The following is a 24,812-nucleotide window of genomic DNA, read 5'->3' as shown; positions in this document are numbered from 1 at the left end:
TGTGAAGGGTGTAAACACCAAAGGGACAAGAGGGTTGCACATGCCAAAATGATGTGTGATATAAACACTAAATGGACAAGAGGGCTGCACATACCAAAATGATGTGTGATGTAAACATTAAATGGACAAGAGGGCTGTACATATCAAAATGATGTGTGATACAAACACTAAATGGACAAAAAGGCTGTACATAATCAAAATGAAATTAAGGATCTCAACACCCAAGTTGTAAAGGGGCTGTACATATCAAAATAAAGAGAAGGCTACAAAAATAAGGCTATAAGAGGGTTATCAATATCAAGGGTGTGTGGGGCTGTCATTATCAAAGGTGTGTGGGGATACCATTATCAAAAGATGAGTAGGGGCTGCCATTATCAAGTGGGTGAGGGCTGCCATTATCAAATGAGAGTAGGCTGCCAATATCAAAAGAAAGTGGGCTACCATTATCAAATGAGAGTAGGGGCTGTCATTATCAAGTGGGTGGGGGCTGTTATTATCAATATAGCATTCAACACTTTCTTTACAGCAAACAACACTCCACAAAACAAAGATTAAATGACAAGTTATCCCTACAATGGTTTCAAAAGTAAACTCATTCATTGAGCGCAATTGCAGACATTTATAGAAATGAGAAACATATGATATTTCAAGTCAATAATTATGTTCAATAGACCAATAGCTATAAGGTGTAGACTTTGTAGGAACTTTGAACCATGGTCTATAATTCCTACAGTACCATTAAACATCAAAATCTGGAACTTAAAACATTCTAGGGGTTCAAAGTGCTACCAATGATAGAAAGACTGAACTTGTACACCTACTAGAGCGCATATTACTATGAATTTCCATTATCTATCAAAGCCATAATAACTTTCAGCCTACACCTTTATATTAGCATTTAAAAAAAAAATTATGCAACACAGACAATACCGCTAAGAAAAATTCCCAATACCTACCAAATCAATAATATCTTCAGCCTTTTTGCAATCAATTGACAGTTAAAGCACAGAGCAATTGACATATGAATTCATGGACAACATTCAAATAGCCAAATCTTGAAGCTCGACTAATAGAATCAGTTAAATAAGGCTCCATTCAAGAGTGGTTATCATATGAAAAACGTCTACAAATAACTACAAACAACAAGCAAATTCAGAACATGACTTAAATATATACAAACAACTGCTACCTTTTCCACAACCATATTAACTCAACCTGTCTTTTTTTTTTCACCAAAATAATTTCCCTAAGCTGTTAAAATTCCAAAGAATGCTTGAACAACTCCACCAATACAGAAAATGCAAGATAATTTTCAAATTGCTTCTCTCATCCTATCTTCGATTAAAATTTTAAAGAAGTTCCTTCCACCTTACAAATGCCTGATCCTGTTAAATTGATATCTTCCATAAACAGGCGTATGCGACATTTTAAAAAATAGAATTTTAATTTGTCCTTCAAATAGATACTTTGCTTTGAAAATAATCATTTTCTGGTAAGAAACAAATCAAAATAAACATATGTTTTGAAATTCATGAATATCAATATCCAAGATAAGCAGGTAACATGCAAAATTGGTTTCATCACTATAATCTGTTTTATGAAACATTATTATCATGACTGAGAATTAACATAAATCAAATGTTCTACACACCAGAATATTAGAACCATGTACTAAAACAACACTACAAGAGTCCTTGGGTTAAAAGAATTGCCCAGAATGGCACCTGTTCAACTGAAATGATATTCTTCTTGAAGTAAGGAAAATAATTAAAAAAATAAAATAATACTCAACACTCTTAACCACTTCCACTATGAAAGACTACAATTCATAAAGAACTTTATCATTAATACTAGTAAAAAAATTCTAGCATGAATATTGCCTTGCCTTAGAAATCATTTCCAAAAATTCTATTTGATAAGTCAGCTATGGTGAAAATTAGTTGCACAGTATGTGTTTCTTTTTGTTCTATCATACATTCGGAATGGTCCAATGCACCCTTATGTACATACCCCATTTTGTTTAATCTACTTCACATGCTAGAACTAACTGTGTTCTTGTTAGGATCAACCGATTATATTAGCACTCAGCCATGATTAATCTGAGGTAGGTCCCACAAAATAGTTAGTCCAATCGACTTTTAAACCGCCCACCAGTAAGTGGCCTGTGTGAAATTGTCATAGCCGATGATGTGCTCTGAAGCAATTATTAGCTTCACAATTCAATACAATTTAGAGTCCAATTATCAATTTGCGCGTTTCAATCAGTTCTCACAATCCCAAACAAACAGGGCACAAACAGAAGCACTATTTGACTCAAGTTTTTATGGCCTTAACAGGGATAAAGTGAGGTAAAGATGACATTCAAACATCTTGTTGAATAAAACTACCAAGCATGCATGATCATCTTCATCTAAACTCTAAACAGGAATGACAAAAATAAAGAAAATGTAGGGAGAAAATTACCTGAAACTTACAGTATAAGTGATCACCTTCTTCTACTTCTTGTCCGAATTGAGCGTATAGATCATGGTAATGACTGCAAAGAGGTTTGTAGGAATAAAAATGAATGGATCTATGACTGATTGGAAGTTGACGATGGCGATGCCGGCCGGAGGAGATGGCTGAAGCTTCAATTTTCCGAAGAAAAGTCACCGGAAAAAGCAATATCACTCTCTCTCTCTCTACTGTTGTTTTGTAGAAAACGAAGAAACCCCCTGATTTTTCATTTAAATGCAATGTGATGGCTAAATGATGGTGATGAGATAAGATTCTCACTAGAATTTCAAAGCATTGTTGCCGGATTCCATGGAGATCGCCGGATTCTGGCGAAACTTGCCGGTAAAGATAACAAGTTAGGGTTAGATGTAGGGTTTTGGAGTGTAAATCTAGGGTTCTAGGATATGGATCTTGACTTTGGGTGAGTATAAGAGGGAAGAGAAAATGCTAGTGATGATGGAGAAGAATTCCGGTGGTCGGATCTCCGGCGAAACGGCCGGAATCCGGCGAGATCTCACCGGAGAAGATGAAGATTAGGGCTTGGACTTCTTAGATCTACTTTCTCTCACTAAAATCCCCACTAGGGGTGGCAACGGGGCGGGTCGGGGCCGGATGTTGGGGTCCCCTTCCCCTTCCCCTCTGCGGGGAATTTTCCCCCTCCCCTTCCCCTTCCCCTCTGCGGGGATGGTGGGGAATCCCCCTCCCCTCCCCGCGGGGAATCTCTAATCCCCTTCCCCTTCCCCTCCCCGCATCCTTCGGGGACAAAATCCCCGCCCCTCCCCGCCCCCTCTTTGGAACCCAACCAAATCAGCAAACAGAGCTTCTTTCTTCTACGTCCATTACAGACAATATTGTGATGAATGCTATGATTCTATTCATGTGATCAACAAACAGATGGACAAAATCAGAAATGCATGGATGAGACAACAAACATAAATAACAACAGGACCTCATCTTTCAGCAATTTTCTGCATAAATTATGGAATGATAAATAGGAAATGAGCACCAGGATTACCTTCATTAACAGGCAGCCAATGTGCAAAAAGTAACTATTTCAGTAGTCACAATGAACTTTAAAAGTCCATAAGTGGGCGCTCACACACGCAAAATAATATTCATTAGTTCATTCTGTATAGCATGTTAACCCCCAGATGAGCATGAGAAATGAGAATGGAGAAGAGAACAAAATCAACAAATAACTTATTTCTTTAACTGCAATTCAGTCTAGTGCTGACATGAAACAAATTTCTAGTAGCTAAATTTTTCTTGTTGAAAATTAAAACCTGCAATCCAACCCTAAAATTCTGTTGGCACTACGATTTTTTGATAATTGCATACACTCAGCGTCTCAGGCTCTCAGCTTGTCTTTATTATTTCAACATCTGTGAAAAGGTTATTATAGTTCCCAAAATGCTCTCAGAAGCTAATTAAAAGGAAAAGACAAGCTAAGTTTATGTTTGGGGGAATCTTGTAGCCGATCCACAGAGTTTCTAGTAGTTTTCCTTAAAAAAAACACTTAAAAATTTACAAAAAAATGGCATTGATTAGCGGGGCGGGGCGGGGCGGGGAAACTCCATCCCCTTCCCCTCCCCGCACCGGGGAATTTTTATATTCCCCTTCCCCTTCCCCTTCCCCTTTCAAATCGGGGAATCCCCTCCCCAAACGGGGCGGGGCGGGGCGGATCCCCGCTTTTTCGGGTGAAATTGCCAGCCCTAATCCCCACAGCTTCTCTCTCTAAAAGAAACGTATGAAAACTTTAATTAATTCGAAATGAGAACTCTTAAGCTTTATTTATAGAGATTTTACTTAATTTCCCCCCCTATTATGTTATGGGACAACCCTTCCATGTTATGGCCCATAGGTAGAAGTTTTAATGAAACATTAAGGAATAAATTCGTGTCCCTTTCCATTGCCCAGGGACACCCCTCACTGCAAATTACACATGTTTTATTTCTCCTAGGCAACCCCCTGGTTAGGATAATACACTCCCCTTCTGCTACACTATATATACACTTTCTCACGAACTACACTCGTTTGTTAGGCAAACCTCAACGGATTTAAACGAAATTTTAAAGGGACCTACTTGGGATCCTAATCTACCTTAAGGCACAATTTGGGACTCTAAAACACTAGTCTTATAGGGTTTCTAATCGAACTAAGTTATTTGGGGTTCGGTCAAAATGGGGTGTCTACACGATCAGATTTTTCCTCCACTGATAACGGCCCGTCCTCCTCTCTGTTCTCTAGAATGACCAAACTATTCGAGATCTCCTCCGTCCTTCGAGAGTTATCTTCATCAACGACCTTTTGCCATTCTTTAATTTTAAGTTTGAGTCCCTTCAATTTTTGGCAGAGGACGTATCCTTTCCGGCCTGTGATTTTGATTTCTTCCCGCCATAACTTCACCTTGTCTTCAAAACCTATTACCTCCAATAGATCCAGATCAAACCTAAACGGTCGTGGCCCCCCAGAGAAATTAGAGATTTCCAGTATGATTGCATTGTGGTCAGACAGGAACCTTGGAAGCGCCTTTTGAGAGATTAGAGGCAAGCATTCCTCCCATTCTTGAGTGATAAAAACACGGTAAATTCTGGTCATAACCAGTCGATCCTGGTTGTTAAACCATGTAAATCTCGCTCCATTCAGTGGGAGGTCTATCAATTCATGCTCTTGAATAAAATTTGAGAAATTTCTCATACTAGCTGTGATTCTGGTGTGTATATTCTTCTCTGATGGGTATCTGATCGTGTTAAAATCACCCCCGAGTATCCACGCACCTTGCCAAGAGTCTCGAGCATTCATCAGGTCATGCCAAAATTCTCTTCTCTTAGAGGCTCTAACCGGTCCATACACAACCGTAAGCATCCATTTTTCATTCCAGTCAGGAGAGGAAAAGATGATCGAGATCAGGAATCTTCCCATCCTGACTTCCTCCCGACGGAATCTACCTTCTTTCCATATTACTATGATCCCGCCTGCCGTACCCACAGCATCTTTTGCTATCCATTCTCGCTGATTCCTGCCCCATGTGTTGTTGATGATGATATCTGTTACCCCCATTAGCTTGGATTCAATGATGGCCACTAAGTCTAACCGATTCTGGTAGAGAGATTTTTTTACCGCCTGTAACTTTCTATCATCCCTTAATCCCCTAATGTTCCAGAAGCCTATCTTCATTGGGAGCGTGGATAAAGACTCCTAATGACTGCACAGTCCTCTGAGACGAGGACTCCTCGTCGCCCTTGGTTCCGCGAAGGCCCACCTCCCCGATACAAAGAGTAGTTTTTTCAAACGTCCGTGGTGTTTTAGACCCGCCTTCGGGGAAGGGATTCTTAAACCGGATATTTTCACTTCCAATAGTTTTCTTCGGAGTCTTCTTACCAAGAGCTTGGCTTCGAATTTTCCCCTTCTTCACCGAACTCCATTTGAAATTTCGTTCCTTTGCAATCACTCCTGAGGATCCAAATTGCTTCAATCCTTGTTTTAGGATTCCTAGGGCTTGGTCAACCTTCTTTTGCTATCTTGACGATAGGAGGGGCAGGGAAGTCTTTTTCCGATCTTTCGCCTTTTCTGATAAGTCAGCACGCATCTTTGCAATGATATCCGGCCTGGTGACTTTCGGGAAAGGGTCTGACAAAGGTCTTTGAAATTTGAAATATGAAATCTCCTCCTGATTCCAAACATGATGTTTGGGACCAATATCGCCCAAGTTCCCGACACGTGGCTGCGGCCAACGGTAATCTTTCCAACAGATTCCGAGTCGCTGGAATGAACCGATCCAGTTTTCGGTGACTTCCCCCGCTTCTTCCACCGGAAAAGATTCCTCCAATCGACGATCCTTGGACCGATCTCTCTCCAGTAAAGGACACGAGGTTAATGAGGGTTGGGTTTCTTCTCCTGGGATTCTAATATCCCCGCTATCCTCTTTCCTAGTCACTGACTGAGGATCAGCAACTTCGACGCCTATTTTGAAGCAGCTATCTTGGACCCATAGATCGACACACGATCTTGAGATTTTCCGCACTGGAGCAAAGATTCTTGTCGATGCAAAGCTCATACAGTCCTCATGGTGCCCTTTCATATCTATTTCAAGGACTGTACCAAATAACTTCCCCAGAGCTTCCATCGTTGATGTAGCCCACGCATGAAGTGGGATTCCTAGAAATCTAACCCAAATTGCTCTAGCTCCTTGCTGGGAACCCGGATTCCATTCTCTAAAAGAAAGTAAATAATGACCATAAGCTTTTCCCCTCAATTACATTAGCTTATTAGCCATACTTTCCTCCTCAAACATAAAAAAAGACTTCATTAGTAGCAAGAATGGATGGTTTGGGTAAAGTGGGGAGATCCCAGAACCATTTAGCCCAATTCCATAGATCTTCTAGATTCCACATAGGTTGATTAAGTCTTTCGATCAAGCATGATTTTAAGGTCTGTTGCCTTTCGTCAACTTCCTTTCCAGATACCGGGACCCCCGGTATTCCATTCCTCATAGTAACTGAAGTTTCCCCAGAGTCTGGCCAGATCTTCTCCTCCTTCGTATTTCGGGTTTGTAGGGCATCGTTCTTAGGTTTAGATGGTACAACGGACTGACCACTCCACCCACCGTTACATCTTCGACAAACCTTACGCCATTTGAAATTCTAATAGTAGCACACTACACATCCCCAATCCCCTCGTCTGAAATATCCCTCTGTTTGGGCTTGTGCAATCTCTTTTTTCTCTCCGGCATGATGCTCTTAATAGATACAAACATTTGATTTACCTAGAATTTACCTTGTAGAATAGTGATAAGTGGTGTTTGGTTGCCAACCTTGTAGAGCAGTGGGAGGGGGGGGGGTGTCATTACCAATGTAGAAAGAGAAGAGAGAGTAGGCAGATAGAGAAAGAGAAAAAGCTTGGAGAGTATGACGAGGAGACATTGATGCCACGTCACCAGCATGGTTTTAAATTTCGGCCGAAATCCGAAATTTCGGTGGAGACCGAAACCGAAATTTCGAAATTTTGGGAATTTCGGTCCGAAATTTCGAGAAATTGTAATTTAAAAAAAAAAATGTTACAAAATTTTGGTCTGAAATTTCAGAATTTCGGTCCTAAATTTTGAAATGAATTAAATATTCTTTTTTAATTATTTCCAAATTTCGACCGAAATTTCGGTTTTTGAAAGGTCCAAAACCGGTACCAAAACCGGAATTTTAAACCATGGTCACCAGGCATGCAATTATTACCTCTGAAACTTGTGTGGTAGTCTCCAGGGATTTCGATGCTACATGGGAAACCAAGCACCATAAAGTTGAAGAAAAGTGCATTTTTTTTGCTTGGGTAATCCTTGTGGATGCCTGGCATGTGGCATCCAAACATAGCCTTCGTGTTCTAATTATCTGCTATGTTCTCTGATCGATTGTATTGAGTAAAGATAGTGAGTGTGTTGGGGAGTGAGATGGTGAGAGGTTTCACCATGCAAAGTGAAAAGGGAGATTGGGAGAAGAAGCATATGTGGATGGGCATTGGAGGAATTTCTAGATAGAAATGAGAGTCGATGTTTTGTTGGGCGTCATCACATGAAAAATACATCACCGTAGACCATCTCATAAATAGGAATCAAAGAATTCAAAACATATGCAGTGTATGTGCAACTGTTGAAGAATCAATAAACATATGGAGCTATATTTTCTCATTGTGCAGCTACTATTGGTCAAAGTCGGAGGTCGATTGACTCTTTTATAGCAACATGGGTGGTGAGGGCCTGGTCGGCTTTGGGAAGAATGTGGCCTGTGGGGTCTGTCTTCCTACAACAATGTAGACTATTTAGATGAAGAGAAATGAAAGAATCTTCAACGGTAAAGCCAAAAGTGCCGGGCTTTTGAAGAAAAAGGTGATAAGTATATCATTGTAGTGGGCACTTATGACAAATCTATTTAAAGGTCAGAGGTTTGGATGATCTGCATAAAATGAAATTAAATTTTGCATAGGTTTATTCATAAAAGAAAGATAGTTCTTAGATGGAAACCACCTCCTATATGGAATATTAAGATGAACTTTACTGCTATGGAAATCCAGGGATGGTGGCCGCTGAAGTAATAGAGATGGGTGAGATTGGACTTGTCTTTACTTGTCTGGTGGGAAATAAAGGGTCTACAGAAGTGGAAGCGCTGGCTCTTAGATAGATAACTCATCCGTTTTCTTATTGAGACAACATTTATTGAAGGAGATTCACTAAATGCTATCAGATAAACTAGAATGGGTAGTGGGATGCCCATGGTGTCTTGTGCATGTGAATGGAGAAGTATCCGACATAAGGTCATCAGCTGCAGTTCAATAACATACATAAAGAGGCTAATGAGAAGGCAGATAAATTAGCTATGAATGGGTGACTAGCACATCTCTTGTGATTAGTGATCATATGACGAGGTCAGCAAATGAAAAAATTGGATCAGTTTGCTAAGGTTGGGGTGGAGAAGGTGGATGTAGAGTTGATCCTCGACCCCTCAGGAGAGGGCAGTGGTGTTACTTGACTCGGATTGTCTCGCTTCATGCCATTGCTGTTGTCTCTTGCGATACTTTGTCTCTATGCTTCCTGGTCGCCTCCTTGACCTCTTTCCTTTTCTGATTTCTGTTTATCCTCGAGGGCATCTTGCCCCCTTTGTATGTACCTTTATCTTTTCTCTATGAATAAAATCGTTAATTTTCAAAAAAGAAAAATGTAGCGCTCACATATTACTTTATTGTGCACGATCCTCTTAAACGGCTGTAATGAAACTTGATGAAATTTTAATATTATTCAAAAATAAGATATGAGAAGTTTGTCTATATATTATTCTGAAATTCTGAAATAACAAAATGGGTTAAATAAATGGATTTAAGGTATAATCCTTTGATATAATTTGCAAAATTCGTTAGAAAAGGGAGATAAAAAGAGTCCATTTTTTAACCATGCACACAAGCAAACTCCTTGCCCTTGAGGTTACAATGCCAAACCCAACACCAAACTACTCTCCCTGCATTTTTTTCAAGTAACAATCATGATTGCAAACACCTTTCCCACAAACCTATAGACTTGGGGACACATGACACAAAGGATGCGAACAGAACTACACCGTCTTGCCAAAATCTTCCCCTTTCCCTTCCTAACTTAAACTGAACCCATTAGAGAAACTCTTATCTAACACTACAAAGCTCACTCACTTGAGTCTTTACCTCTACCTACCTCTCTCCCCACACAACCTATTCCTCTCCATATCTCCCCGTTATGATTGTTCTCCAAAGAGATTCTTTCTCTTATGCCAATCTCCAATGCTACTCCCCAGGAGAGCTTATTCCTATTATGTAAGTTACCAATACCAAGGTCACCATGCGCCTTAATTTTACAAACATCTAAATGTTTCTTTTTTCCCTTCCTCACCTTCCAAAGAGAGTCTCTTTGTAATTTCTAAATCTGCTTACCCACAGGCACTATTCATGTTACTATCACTTTGGAATCACATGGCCATATAAGCAATTTACAACTTACAAAGGAAATTACCAGAGTGAGCTGACTGGACGACATGACCTTATAACTACTGATATAATGACTAAAATACCCCTTCCTAATAAAATCATGACCTAATACAATTCAACCAGCAATAAATACTTCATTGGTATGTATATGCTTGCATACCCTATTTCATGACATCTTGTGTATATTTTTATTCCGAAGAAGCTTAGTGCTCCTTCTGCTATATATTTTTGCAGTTTCTACCTCAAGCATATACACCTCAGTAATTTTTTGCTATCAGTTTATCTTTTTTAGCTATCAGGTTTTAAGATTGTTCTCTATTTTGCAGGCGAACATTGCTGCTAACACCATACAAGCTCAAGTGTGATGAAGAACCTCTAAATTGCCGGTAAATCGTGCACTAAAAAACAGGAGAGAAAATCTATATTACTGGCTATATGTTTGGATTTTAAACTGATTGCCTTTTCTCTCTTAGAAACTGATGAATTTCTCGTAACTCGTAAGGAAAAAGACAAGCTTCCTCTGTTTTTCTCTTCTTTTCTTTATTTTTTTACTACTTGGTCCAATTTTTAGGTCCAAATTTTGGTTTTGAATACTGAATCAAAATGCATAGAAAGGTTTGAAGCAGTAGTAGCTTGTTGTATTATTTATGTGTTTTGCATTTTTTTATGTGGTCAAATTATTCATATCCCTAGTTATGATCATTCATACACATATTTTTTCTCTTAGACTTGGACCACCAGACTTTTACCCCCGAACTCCAAACTGTCCGGAAGAGACATTATCCAGGGAATACCTGCAATCTGGCTACAAAGAGACCATTGAGGGAATTGAGGTACGCTAATGAAAAAACATTTATAGTTGCCCTTTTTAATATGAGAATAATGTTTATATATAGTGTTATATGGACTATTACTGTACTGTTCTGTTTTTTTTTTTTTTTTTCCATATTCATACATTTCTAATCAAATAAATTGTCCCTTTTATCACATGGACTTTGGTATCTGTGGGTATTGATGTTCTGGCTGATTCAACAGAAATGATGTAGCACGTGTATGACCTGTTTTGCTGTATTTTTAGACAGTGTAATGTTAGAGACCAACCTTCGTATGCACCATTTTAGTCCCTTTTGTGACATTGACAGTTTAAGGTGCCTCACAAAACCTAACAGATAGTTTCTATCAGTTGGTTCTGAAATTTTGGATTTCGTAACAAGATACACCTCTGATTTCTATATCTGATAATTTGAATGCTATTCTTTCATTGGAAAACCGGAGTTCATCTACGATTCCATTGGTCTGCTAACTTTCGCCCGAGTCACTTTTGTCGCTTCTATGATTGATACTTACAGTGTCCCACAAAATCTAATAAATTGTTTAAATAGTTCAACCAGTTCACTGGTTCTCGTATCTGACATTCAACTGTGGACTTTATATCTGGTGCATGCGCATGCTGCGGTTGTGCAACCCATTAAGGACAGTGGGGTCCGCATGAATGGATGATCTAAACCATTCTTTTTTTGGGCCCTATAGGGGCCACAAATTGAAGGGTTAGGATCATTCTATGGTCCACATTTCTTGGGTGATCCAAACCATTCAATTGATGGGCCCGGACATAGGCAGGGTGTGCCCATAAAGTCAGCTCCATAGGATCATCCTAACCCTTCGATTTGTGGGGGTTAAAAATGGACAGATTTGTGGAGGTTTATACCCGTCCATTTTAATCTCCACAAATCGAAGGGTTAGGGTGATCCTATGGTGCTAATCTTTTGGGCACACCCTATCTATGTTAGGGCCCATCAAATGAATGGTTTGCATCACCCAAACAATGTAGGCTCCCACTCTGTTTCTGGTCGACGGACCAGACAAGTTATCTGGTCGCTCACCAGAAACACTTTTCCCTTCATTTTATTAATGTAGAGAAAGATATTTGGCAGGCAATATCATTGAACTGCACATCAAAGTAACTATATCTTATGCATGGGATGTCAAATTGATATGGGACAAATAATACCTCGTAACTCTTTGTGGTATTGGCATAGATTTGGGGTCCTTCAAGGGGAGACTGGTCATTGTACTTTCTTATGCTTCTTTACAATGTAACTTTACTGTTCTAGACATGTGCGACAACGCATGTCATTAGGTGTTCAATGTGATTAAGCCATTATGAATGGTTTTGATGCTTATGTGATGGTTTCTAAGTATATATTTGTGCTTATTCTAGCATTTCTCAAAGTTTCATCTTAAAATTTCATCATTGACACGTGCTTTTTTAAAAGATTAAAAAATTTCATCATTGCATATGTTTCCATGATTTTACAAGATTTCCACTGAAACCAAAATGTTTCCATTTCCATGCCGACTAAAACTGAAATTTAAAACCTTGCTCTGTCGAGGAAGGTAATTGTCAGACAAATATGTTGATCATTTATTTATTTTGTGTGTGTATACCGGGGTGGGGGGGATTAAAATATTAGATAGAGGAAGAGGCTCAGTGACTTGGAAGTTGGAACTCTATATGTCATGTAGTTGAAGAGTATAAATCAGAGATAAGTTTAGGCTAGGTAATGGGGAGAGAGGGAGGTTTTGGGGAGATGTTTGGATAGGACATAGGAGATGTACCTTTTTGCCAAGCTTCCTATGAAAGGCGGGTGTTGTGGTGGGGGCAGGTAGAGGGGTTATTATGTGTGTGTGTCCTATTCAGAATTTTTTTGAATGGTAAATATATGAAAACCAAACAAAAGAACAAGGACCTAGACTGAGATGACCTGGGAAGAGAAAGAAACGTAAAACACAAAACAAAGAAGAAAAAAATAAATAAAAGGCCTCATAAAGGAGGTAGATAATAATAATAATAATAAAAAACTCATCTCTCCCTACAGGCCCGACCATCTGCCTCAGATGGCATAACCCTCAACAGTGGCTGAAATTTCCTCGATATCATCCACAAACTTCCACGGAAAAACTTTCCGATCCCTAAGACATCTAATAATATAAACTATAAAGAGAATCTCTCTCCACTATCAAAGTATTAAGAAGAGAATGCCATAAGACGAATGCCATGCAAAGGAGATAGTACTTCTGTCTTATTATAGTCAACCGCATTGATTGGGTAGGCTGTCCTGACCTCGGACTCCGCCAAAGCACAGAAGACCTCCATTGTCAACTGGACCAGGCTCCCTAGATTCTATCCTTCAAAATTGAGTTGAAGAACCCCAATGGCAGAGGGGCCCAACAAGGAGAAGGTTTGGCAGGACAATGAATAGTAATTTGCCTAATCTTGTCTCAAGAATACTGAATTAAAGACTCCCAAACTATAAAACCTGGAATACCTTCCGTTTGCTAGATAATGATGGAGCATATCAGTTGTTGAATGCGCCCAACATTCATGTTAGTGCCCTTAACAATTTTACAATTCTCTTCTTTCCAAATCAGCCACAAGGTCGTAGGTAGGTAAAGAATTCACAACTTTCTTCCTCTGACGTCCAAGGAGTGAAAGACCAAGCCTCAAACATTTCGCCAATAGGGCTAGGAAAGGCCCAGAGCACGCCAAGAAGGTAAAAATTGAATGCCCAAACGGCCCTCATAAACCGGCGATGGATAAACAATTGATCAATCGTCTCTTCTAAGCCACACATGCTGCACATAGAGAAATTATCCACACCTCTATTCTGTTAATGGTTTGGTGTCAGAATTTTGTCGAGACAAGCGGTCTAGACCTAGAATGCCCTGGAGATAACCAATCCCGGCCGGCCGGCGAAAGACATATAGAGGGAGCATCTGCAAGAAGGATCTAATAGTGAACACACCCTTGTGTTCCAAATCCAAAATCTCTGATTCACACCTCTTGTGTTGCAATTCCAAACTCTTCATTGTCCATCATCTGTCTAAAAATCACGGCCTCGAACCGAAAGATCAATGCTACTGCTGAGACAATCTCTACGTCAAAAAAAAAACCTGCGAAAAGGAACAATCTACACCATTCTACCATCTATCAGTTGTAAGTGAGGAACTCAGATTGATCTCTTTGTTAACCGTTACTCTAAACAAATCAGGGAACTCAAACCTTAAAGGTCTTTCTCCACAACAGGGATCTTTCCAGAAACGAGCACATGAACCCAAGCGAACCCAATAGCTGTTATGAGCATGAAAGAGATCAATAGAGCTAGAGATGTCTCTTTTGGCTGTTACTAAAGGAGATATCCCTATTCAGCAATCTTAAAGAGTCAAAGTTCAATAACTTATAAAATTACTTTGTATACCAGAGGAATACTTTGTATCGTAGTTTTGCAAGGACAATAGTGTATGGCCTCCAGACACTAGAGGGGAATTCAGACACTAGAGGGGAGTTCATGGTGAAATCTTTATTTGGAGCCCTTGCTCCCGAGGAAAGTGTGTTGATCCCGTGGAGGAATGCATGATGTGCACCAATTCTAACCAAGGTACAAGCTTCACTTGGCAACTACTATGAGGAAGATTGACATGGTGGTCAGAATAAAGAGAAGGAAATTTCAGTTGGTGTGCATCTTTAAGATTTGTAGAGGAAGAAGAAACAACCAATCATCTTTATTACAATCCGAAGGAGCAAAATCAGTTAAAGATGCACTTGAAGCTTGGCAATACAACCATCTTGGAACCTTATGTATGATCATTTGGAAGATGGCCCTTCTGTCCGTTTAGTGGGGCCTTTGGAAGGAAAGAAATTAACACACATTTCAGGAAAACTCAAGCTCATTGAATGCAGTAATATTAAAGGTCAAGTTGGATCTTATTTGTTGGGCTTTATGCAGAAAAGAATTCAGGGGTTACTCACCTATGATCTGTGGACTCACACTCGTGTGTTGAGTGTCGACATGGAAACAAAGGGTCCGACACGACAACCATTAAAAATTTAGAAATAGAGACACGCTTGTACGCTTACATATAAAATTATTGATTACTAATCATAATTTGCAACAAATAATTATTGATTACTAATCATAATTTGCAACAAGATAAACGTGATACACATTTAACGAACTAATCAATCTTACAATTAAGCAAACATTTTTCTTGAACGGTAAAATTCATTAAAAAAGACCGAGATGGTCAGAGATTACAAAAAAGAAATAAACAATACAATTAAAGAAATGCCAACATCAAGGAGGCTACATGAGACTCCAACACAACCCCCCCTCCTAGCTTGAGAATCCGCCTCTTCATTTGCCGACCTCTTAACATGATTGAAAGCTACATGAGAATCTCCGATAATATAAAAAATCTCATTAAAAATCCGCAAACCTCCACGGGAACTTATGAGAACCCGATAACCATTGGATAACATTAATAGAATCACCTTCCACCACAACATTATTAAGATATTCTTCTTCTAGAAGCTTTATTCCTTGATGAGCAGCCCGCACTTCCGCCTTGTTCGAGTCAGCAATTCCAATAGGACCGGCAAATGACCAAATCACCTCACCCTTATCATCCTTAAAAACCCCTACAATACCCGCCGGGCCGGGATTACCTAAACTTGATCCATCGAAAAGTTACGCGATCCAAACTCCGGAGGAACCCAAGCTTGAACAATATTTGATTCCCTCTCAACACTTGAGCACACCTCTAACCACCCATACCATAAGTCGAATGCGGATACAAAATTGAAAAGAGACAATGACTTCGCCCAAAATATAGTTAACGCCATAGCTTTTGAAGCAACATAGACCGCACTTTTAGAAATGCCTCTAAAAGTTCTAGCATTTCTTTCTCTCCATAACGACCATATGATGGCAAGAAAAGATAGCTTCCAAAGAATCTTCCCCTTCATTCCCCACGGAGCATATTGCCAACTTTCTAAAGCCTGGGCGATGCCTTTCAGATGGGGGTGCTTATTCGGTTAAAACCGAACCGAAAAAACCGAATTGGATGAACCGAAATAATTTCGGTTACCTAAAACTTGCAACTGAAACCAAAACCGAAAAGTTGAAAACCGAAGCTAACCGAAACCGAAATTTTATTTCTGTTATTCGGTTTTTCGGTGAAAACAAATAGTGAGAACCCTGCTAAGCTATCAAACCCTAAAATAAACCCTAAACTGTAAAAAAATAATAATCAAATCCTAAAATAATAACTTTTTAGCGTTCAAACCCTAAAATCAAACCCTAACAAGTAACAAGTTCAAACCCTAAAATAAAAACCTTTTAGGGTTCTAAAATCAAACCCTAACAAGTAACAAGTTCAATCCCAAAAAGAAAAACTTTTTAGGGTTCAAACCATAAATTCAAACCCTAACAAACAAGTTCAAACCCTAAAATCAAAACCTACGATTACATTAAACCCTAATCACATTTAAAAAAATCAAACCCTAAATCTGTTGCATACCTCCCCGAATATGATTCACTGGACTTGAGACGAGGTGGCCCGAGATGAAGGTTGGCGGGAATAAAAGAAATAGGATTTTTGAGTCTCTCTCTCTCTTGCTGAAAAAACCAAGAAGAGGGTTAGAGAATAGAGACTAGGGCATACTTGATAAAAAGAAAGAAATAAATTTCAGAGACTTCACCTACTCTCTGTCTCTCTGAGTCGTGTAGCCAAGGAGAATAAAATAATTTTTTTAATATAACTATATAAGTCACACTTAGAATGTAAAATTGTAGAGGGCTACTTTTTACTTGGGACACCCCAATCGGTTTTCTAAACCGACACCAAAAACTGAAATGTTGTTTCCAGTACCCACAATTCGGTTTTTCCGGTTAACCGAAATTATATTTGATGGAAACCGAAACCGAAAACTGAATTGTGAGTATATGCGAAACCGAAACCGAACCGAATTGCCAAAAACCCGAACCGAAATAACCGAATCAAATCGGTTTGGTCGATTATTTCGGGTATAACCGATATATGAACACCCCTACTTTCGGAAACACCCAATGCACGCCAAACCTCCCCAACACCATTCCCCAGACCTTTCTCGCAAAATTACAATCAAGAAGCAAATGGCTCGCCGAGTCCCCATCTTCATGACAAAGAGTACATAAATTAATAATAATCATCTTTCTACCTCTTAAAAAGTCAATCGTTTGAATTCTTCCTAAAATGGCCGCCCACCCAAAAACAACAACCGAAGGAGGTGTCGGGATAGGCCATACTCTGGCAATATCAAGAGCACCAGAAGATGGCAGTAAATGGCTGTAAAAGGATTTAGATGTGAATTCACCTGCAGTATTCCAAATCCATACCCTAACATCCACCCCATCCCTTTTAATATAACAACTCTCTAGTATATCAAAAAGCCTTGAAACCGATATGAGTTCTCTATCAAAGAAATTACGCCTAAAAGCAGGCACCCATATAACCCTTCCTTCCGTCCTCACATAACAATCCCTAACCAAAGCATCCTTAGCCGACGCCACCAAAAACAAATCCGAAAATGAATCCAATCCTTACCACACCACAAATCCAACCAAAATCTCACACGATCGCCACTATGCACCCTGAATCCAATGCCCTTCTGGAACTCCAAGGATATGTTCAAAATGTCCCTCCATACCGTGCATCCTTTCCTCGAGAAACTATCTTCAGACTCCCAACGAGACACATCTGAACCATACTTACTAGCAAGACTTGTTCTCTAACAACCACTCTCTTCTTCTTCGAACCTCCACAACCACTTCCCTAACAAAGACTTGTTCACTATTCTAACTCTTCTAATACCCAAATCTCCTGACTTGATTGGCATGCAAACCTTTTTCCACCCCAATAACGAAACACCCTTCTTCTTAGTCCCTCCCCAAAGAAATCTCCGCTGAATCCGTTCAATTCTCTTCGAAATACTCACCGGGCATCTAAAATCCGACAACTGATAAATTGGAATGCTCGCCAATACGGCTTTAATCAAAGTAAGTCTATCACCTCGAGAGACAAGGTTCCTCTTCCAGGTATCTAATCTCCTCTCTACCCTCTCAACAATCGACACGCAACTTGCAATCTTTGGTCTCCCATAACCCAATGGTAATCCCAAACAAGATGAGGGTAAGCACTCTAGCTTGCAGCCCATAATGCTCGCCAAACCAAGAGACAACTCATAATCCATATTAACTCCATATAACTTAGACCTATGGAAACTAACCCGCTGACCCGAAATCAACTCATACCAACGGATGATAGCTTTGAGATAAAGAACTGACTCGACCTCCGACGAACAAAAAGGCAATGATTCACCTCAAACTGAAGATGAGTAACCTTCACCTCATTTTGCCCAACATAGAATCCTTGAATAAGCTTAGCAACGCACAATGAAGCACGGGTGCGCTCAAATGGGCTGCGTAACCGTATCGGGTGCGTATCCGACACGGTTGCGTACCCGAAACAAATAAAAAAAAAAAAAAACATTTTTGTAGTTCGGGTACGCTTGGGGTGCGCACCCGACACGTTTTGGGTATTATTTTAAAAAACACAACACGGGGGGCGTTTTAATCAAAAGAGGGGGGCTTAAATTATATTGGCTTAAAAAAGCCATACCTCGACTATCTCTCTCTCTCTCTCTCTCTTCGTCTTTCTCTCCTCGGCCTCTCCTCTCTCTCTTTTCTCTCTCGTCTCTCCTCTCTCTCTCGGTCTCCCGCCACGCCGCCACGCCGCCACGCCGGAGCTATCCCTCCTCTCCCGCCGCCTGAGCCCTAACCCTAGGTCCTAACCGGCTAACCCTGAAGGCTAAAACCGTAGGTACTCTCTCTACTCTCTCTCCACTGCTCTCTCTCTCTCTCTCTACTCTCTCTCCTTCCCTTTTCTCTACTCTCTCTCTCTCTTTCCCTTTTCTCTTTGTCTCTCTACTCTCTTTCTCTTTGACCGATTGTGAGCCACATAATCAGTTTGGAGCTCACAATCGGTTGGCAAATCTTAGGCCCTGTTCATTTTAGATTGTGACAACAAATTGTGAGCTTCAAACCGATTATTGGGCTCAAAATTAAACACATTTTTTGAGTCCAACAATCAGTTTGGGGCTCACAATCAGTTGTCACAATCTAAATTGATTTTCAGTTTTCAGTTTGGAGTTCAAAACTGATTTTCAACTTGGAGCTCACAATTGAAAATTTGGATTTAGGGCTATGGGTACATGTTAATTTCAGATTGTGACATTCATTTGGGAGCCCAAAAGTCCAAAACTGATTTTGGGAGTAAAAAATTGTGTTTAATTTTGACTCCCAAAATCCATTTTGGGCTCAATTATGCTTAATTTTGGGAGTAAAAAATTATGTTTAATTTCAGATTGTACATGTTAATTTCAGATTGTGACATTCAATTGGGAGCCCCAAACTGATTTTGGGAGTAAAAAATTATGTCAATTTGAGGGGTTAGGTCGTTAGGGCTTTAGCCTTTACCCTTTAGAGCCATGTTAATTTAAGATTGTGACAACTGACAATCGATTGGGAGCCCAAAACTGATTTTAGGAGTCAAAATTATGTTTAATTTTGACTCCAATAACTTGATTTGGGCTCACTATTAGGGGCTTAGGGTTTAGACTATCAAGATATAAGATTATGAGTCTTGTGACAACCGATTGGGAGTCCAATAATCTTATTTGCTTACTAAATTTGTGTTTGTGCTTTTAATAGAATGTCTTCATCCGGGGCTAGTAGCGCCGCCCAAGCCACAAATGCGCCACCTTCTACTTCTAGTGATGAAGACCTCTCGAAGCCCTTATGGAGGTATGCCACTAGATTTGATAAAGATCCTAAGGGTGGAGGGAATGTGAGATGGGAATGTAATTTTTGTCATAAGAGTTGGAATAGCTTCTACACAAGGGTTAGGGCGCACTTGTTGAAGGTATCGGGACAAGGAATCGGAGCGTGTCCTAAGGTGAAAGCAAGTGACCTACTCGGAATGCAAAGGTTGGAGGAAGAATGCAAGGAGGCTATGAAGCAAAATGCTCCCAAGAGAGTGCCATTGCCGCCATCATCAAGTAGTGGATCATTGAGTTGCCCAAGTAGTATGTTTGTCCCTCCAAGTTTTGATTTAAAGAGGAGGAAGACAAGTGGTTCAAGTGGAAGTGTGAGTGCTATTGAAAATGCATTTAACATGGCGGCCTGCGATCACTTACATGGCGAGATTGCTTGGATGTTTTACTCCGGTGGCTTGCCATTTCACCTAGCAAGGAACCCACACTATGCGAGTTCATACTCTTATGCGGCCACAATCCAATTTCCGGTTATTTGCCTTCGGGGTACAACTTGCTAAGAACGACTCTACTACAAAAAGAGACGGCAAATGTTGATAGGTTGTTGCAACCCCTTAGAGATACAGGGAAGGATAAAGGGGTGAGCATTGTTAGTGATGGATGGAGTGACTCACAAAGGCGGCCTCTCATTAACTTCATGACGGTAACAGAGGTGGGCCTATGTTTCTCAAGGCGGTAGATTGTTCGGGGGAGACAAAGGACAAACATTTCATTGCCAACTTGTTGAAGGAGGTAATTATGGAAGTTGGGCATGAAGATGTTGTCCAAGTAATTACCGATATCGCCACAAATTGCAAGGCGGCCGGGCAACTTATTGAGGCACAATTTCCTTCCGTCTTTTGGACCCCATGTGTAGTGCACACCCTCAACCTTGCTTTGAAGAACATATGTGCGGCGAAGAATGTGGAAGCAAATCAAGTTACGTATGACGAATGTAGTTGGATAACGGATGTTTCGGGAGATGCTAGCATATTCAAGGAGTTCAACACTTTGAAGTTGCTTTTCGTGGTGGAGACTCGATTTGCGAGTGTTATTGTTATGCTTAAGAGATTGAAACTCTTAAAGCAAGGTCTTCAAGCAATGATTATTAGCGACAAATGGACTTGTTATAGGGAGGATGACGTGGGAAAAGCGAGGTTTGTAAAAGAGAAGGTGTTAGATGACGTATGGTGAGATTCTATCGACTACATACTCGCATTTACATCCCCCATCTATGACATGCTTAGAGAGTGTGACACGGATACGCCTTGCCTTCACTTGGTTTATGATTTGTGGGATACCATGATAGAGAAAGTAAGGACGACGATATATAGGAAGGAAAGAGGAAAGAAGAGGAGTCCAATTTTTTTGACGTGGTGCACGAGATTCTTGTTGCTCGTTGGAACAAGAGCAACACTCCACTTTATTGCTTGGCTCATTCATTGAATCCAGAGTTAGGTGACTTTAAATTTATTTGGATTATTAGCTATTTATGTTTATTTCTAAGTTCTAACTTTGACTTGAAATTTGAAGCTAAATTACTTTTTTCTTTCTTAAAGTTATTATAGTGAGCAATGGCTTAGTGAAGATTCAAGTCGGGTGCCTCCACATAAGGATACAGAAATTTATACCGAGAGGATGGAGTGCTTCAAGAGGTACTTCACCAATTCCGCGGACGGCATGATAGCTAATGTGGAGTTCGCCCAATTCTCCATGAAGTCCGGATTATTCAATGATGTTGATTCCATCAATGAACGGTTCATTATCAAGCCTCATGAGTGGTGGGCCATCCATTGTACATGTGTCCCTATGCTTCAAAGCATAGCTTTGAAGATTCTTATGCAACCTTCATCGTCATCTTGTGCCGAGAGGAATTGGAGCAATTACTCTTTTGTGCGTTCTCTCAAGAGGACCAAGATAACTCCACAACGAGCTGAAGATTTGGTTTTCTTTCATAGCAATATTCAGCTTCTCTCAAGACAAACTCCACAATATAAGCAAGGAGAGACAAAGATGTGGGACATAGGTGGAGATACATTTGATTCATTCGAGGATGTAGGGGTACTTGAAGTTGCTAGTCTTTCTTTGGATGAGCCGGAGTTGGAGTCCATTGTTTTTACCGACGACGTAGAGGACGATGTTGTTGATATTGGAGATGAGGCGACAGACTTCTAGGATTGATGATGGATTGATGCTTTATGTTATTTTGGTGCTTTAATGACGAACATAATCACGTATGAAATGAAGAGTAATATTAGAATTTTCCATTTTGGTGATGTTATTGTTATCTGATTGCTTTCCTATTTTTTTAATTTTTATAAATATATAATAAAATAATAAAATATTATCATATTCAACGCACCTGCACCCGAGTTTTTTGGAAAATCACGTACTTGCGTACTCGTGTCGTGTTGCACCCGCACCCGCACCCGTGCTTCATAGGCAGCACACCCTTTAGCAATCAATCCATTGAGAGTTTCCGCAACCATAACAAAGAAAAAAGGGGACAGGGGGTCACCTTGTCTAAGCCCCCTTGACGATTTAAAATATCCCAATGGCGCACCATTAATCAGAATTGAAAACCATGAAGAAGATATGCACTTTGCCATCCAACCTCTCCACTTCCCACCAAAACCCATTCTACCCATCACATAGTCGAGGAAATGCCACTCCACCCGGTCATATGCTTTTTCCCTATCAAGTTTACATACAACACCACTCCTTCCACACTTAGCATAAAAGTCAATGGTCTCATTAGTTATAAGGGAACAATCAAGAATTTGCCTTTTGCTGATGAATGCAGACTGGAAATCCGAGATAATAAGAGGCATCACCAACTTTAACCTAGAAGCCAAAATCTTTGCCAGATGCTTGTAAAGGCATCCGACGAGACTAATAGGCCGATACTCTCCGGAGGTACCCTTTATCTCCGGAATGAGCGCAATGAAAGTTGAACCAGTTCCACGATCGAGCTCCAAACCATTAAAAAATTCACGAAAAAATCTGATAACATCCCCCTTCACCTAATCCCAACAAGACTGAAAGAAAGCCATACAAAATCCATCAGGACCAAGAGCTTTATCTCCTACCATAGAAGACAATCCTTTTTCCACTTCCTCCTCCGTAAACGGCCTTTCAAGATTATTCGAATCCTCCACCACCAGACTATTGAAGTTTACACCTTCCGGAATAATACACCCTTTCTCCTCCGAGGAATATAACTTTGTATACAAATCAATAAGCTCTTGCTTAATAACCTCCTTCTCATCACATATTTCCTACAATTAAGCAAACATTAGTATCAAACAAACATAAGATAATGAGTGACTCCAATGTGCAGTGAGAATGGGAGACTTTGCAGTGCAGCGAGAGTGAGGGACCATTAAGATACAATAAATACAATATTAGAAGATGAGTTTGTTTAGGGTTGTGGGTTTATGGGAGGGGGACGTTAAGGACATATAACAAAATAAATTTTTTTTAAAGGTAATATAACAAAATATTAGTTAAAGAATAGTTAATAATAAAAGAATTAGACACAATATTCAATAATAAAATAGTATTTCACACTTGACACGGTACAAAAATGTGTTGATAGGCCCACATTAGACACTGCTAATAGTACCTTTACAATTGTCGATACGTGTCGACACGCATGCCAGTGTCTACAAGTGTCGACACTTGTGTCAACAATAAATTCATAGTGTCTGCTAAATCATAGTTACTCATAGGAAAGTAGGAAACTATGCTAAGGAAGTGACAGGAAATTTTACAACGTAGATGCTTGGAGAAAAAGAGTAAAGCTCTTTGATCACCCTCCCCCCCACAAGATGTCATCAAGTTCAACTTTGACGGCTGCTCCCTTGGCAAATCTGGTGCAATGTGCATTGGGAAGTTTTTCGGGATTCAAACGAAGTGATTATTTTATCCCATTGGGGATCGATTGGCAAAAAAATCTCATTCAATGTTATCTCATGTCTAAAAGGAGAGAACTTAGGTCCATGAAGATTTAGGCAGTGGGTGTATGAGATAAAGGAGTCGCGAAGAGAAATAGTGGTTGGATGTAGGAACATACATAGGAAGCACAAACGAGCTAGCTGATAAATTAGCGAAATCAGGAGTGTCGAGACGGATTCTCTGTACTGTGGGCTGCAGCTGCCATTCTCTCTCTCTCTCTCTCTCTACCACAAAAAATCAGATCCATAGGATCATCCTAACCCATCCAAATGTGGGGGAAAAATGGGGAAAAATGGACAGACACAGTTTCTCACAAATCTGCCCATTTTTCCTTCCACAGTTGGATGGGTTAGGATGATCCGATGGGGCTGATTTTTTGTGGACACCCTATCTGTGTAAGGACCTTTCAAATGAATGGTTTGGATCACCCAAAAAATGTGGGCCCCCACTGTTTTTAGCCGACCGAGTAGATAAGCTTATCTACTCGACCGAGTACGCTCACTTTTCCCTATATATATATCACATACAGTATGTGGTAGCTTTTTAATATAACTCTAGTCTTCTCTCTCTCTCTCTCTCTCTCTCTATGTGTGTGTGTGTGTGAATGCCTGTTTTAAATTTTATTCTTAACCTTTTCTTGCATTTTTAATTTTGATTTCTCTCAGACTAATTATTTGTTTTCTTGTTACGTATGATAGGAGTCCAGAGAGACTGTACTAACCCAAGTTGGAACTTTGTTAAAGCCTGCCACTGTAAAATACAAAGAGGTAAATGTTCAATTTAAAGCACATAATTGTCACTGCAGTCTGATATTTCTTAGTGGTTAAATGTTTGTACATTAAATACATTGATTGATGCTTCACCCTGCACTTCATTTCATTACAGTCTCTGCAAACTGTAATTTCATTGTTGTTTGCTTTGTCTATGTACTTTGTTAGTATCACAGTGTGGTCTGAGAGTATTCTAATATATTCCTGCTATAGGCGCGACTCATTTTTTTATCTTTTTTCTTGAAAACATAATCTCTTCTATTTTTTTTGTTCCTGATTCAACCTTTATCCGTTTAGTGCCCAGATATAATTGGGTACCTCCATTCGGTTCTTTTCTTAACTAAAAGAAACTATATTTTTTATTTAAGAAGCAAAGGAATAGAAAACATAGACTGGACCAA

General features: G+C 39.8%; 1 protein-coding gene across 1 annotated transcript in view; it reads left to right on the top strand.

Moving 5' to 3' along the window:
* Positions 1–24,812, top strand: part of LOC143882273 (mediator of RNA polymerase II transcription subunit 12-like) — a 70,147-nt gene that overhangs the window by 7,459 nt on the left and 37,876 nt on the right. The window contains exons 3-5 of the mRNA XM_077385784.1: positions 10,320–10,379; positions 10,721–10,826; positions 24,340–24,408. Coding sequence (XP_077241899.1) covers positions 10,320–10,379; positions 10,721–10,826; positions 24,340–24,408 — 235 coding nt within the window. The remainder of the gene's footprint in view (positions 1–10,319; positions 10,380–10,720; positions 10,827–24,339; positions 24,409–24,812) is intronic.

The sequence above is a fragment of the Tasmannia lanceolata genome, unplaced genomic scaffold (assembly GCF_043159265.1).
Source record: "Tasmannia lanceolata isolate RefF3 unplaced genomic scaffold, GAP_Taslan_0.1 ptg000007l, whole genome shotgun sequence".
NCBI lineage: Eukaryota > Viridiplantae > Streptophyta > Magnoliopsida > Canellales > Winteraceae > Tasmannia > Tasmannia lanceolata.
The sequence above is the reverse complement of the archived record's forward strand: the minus strand, read 5'-3'. Positions and strand labels throughout refer to the sequence as shown.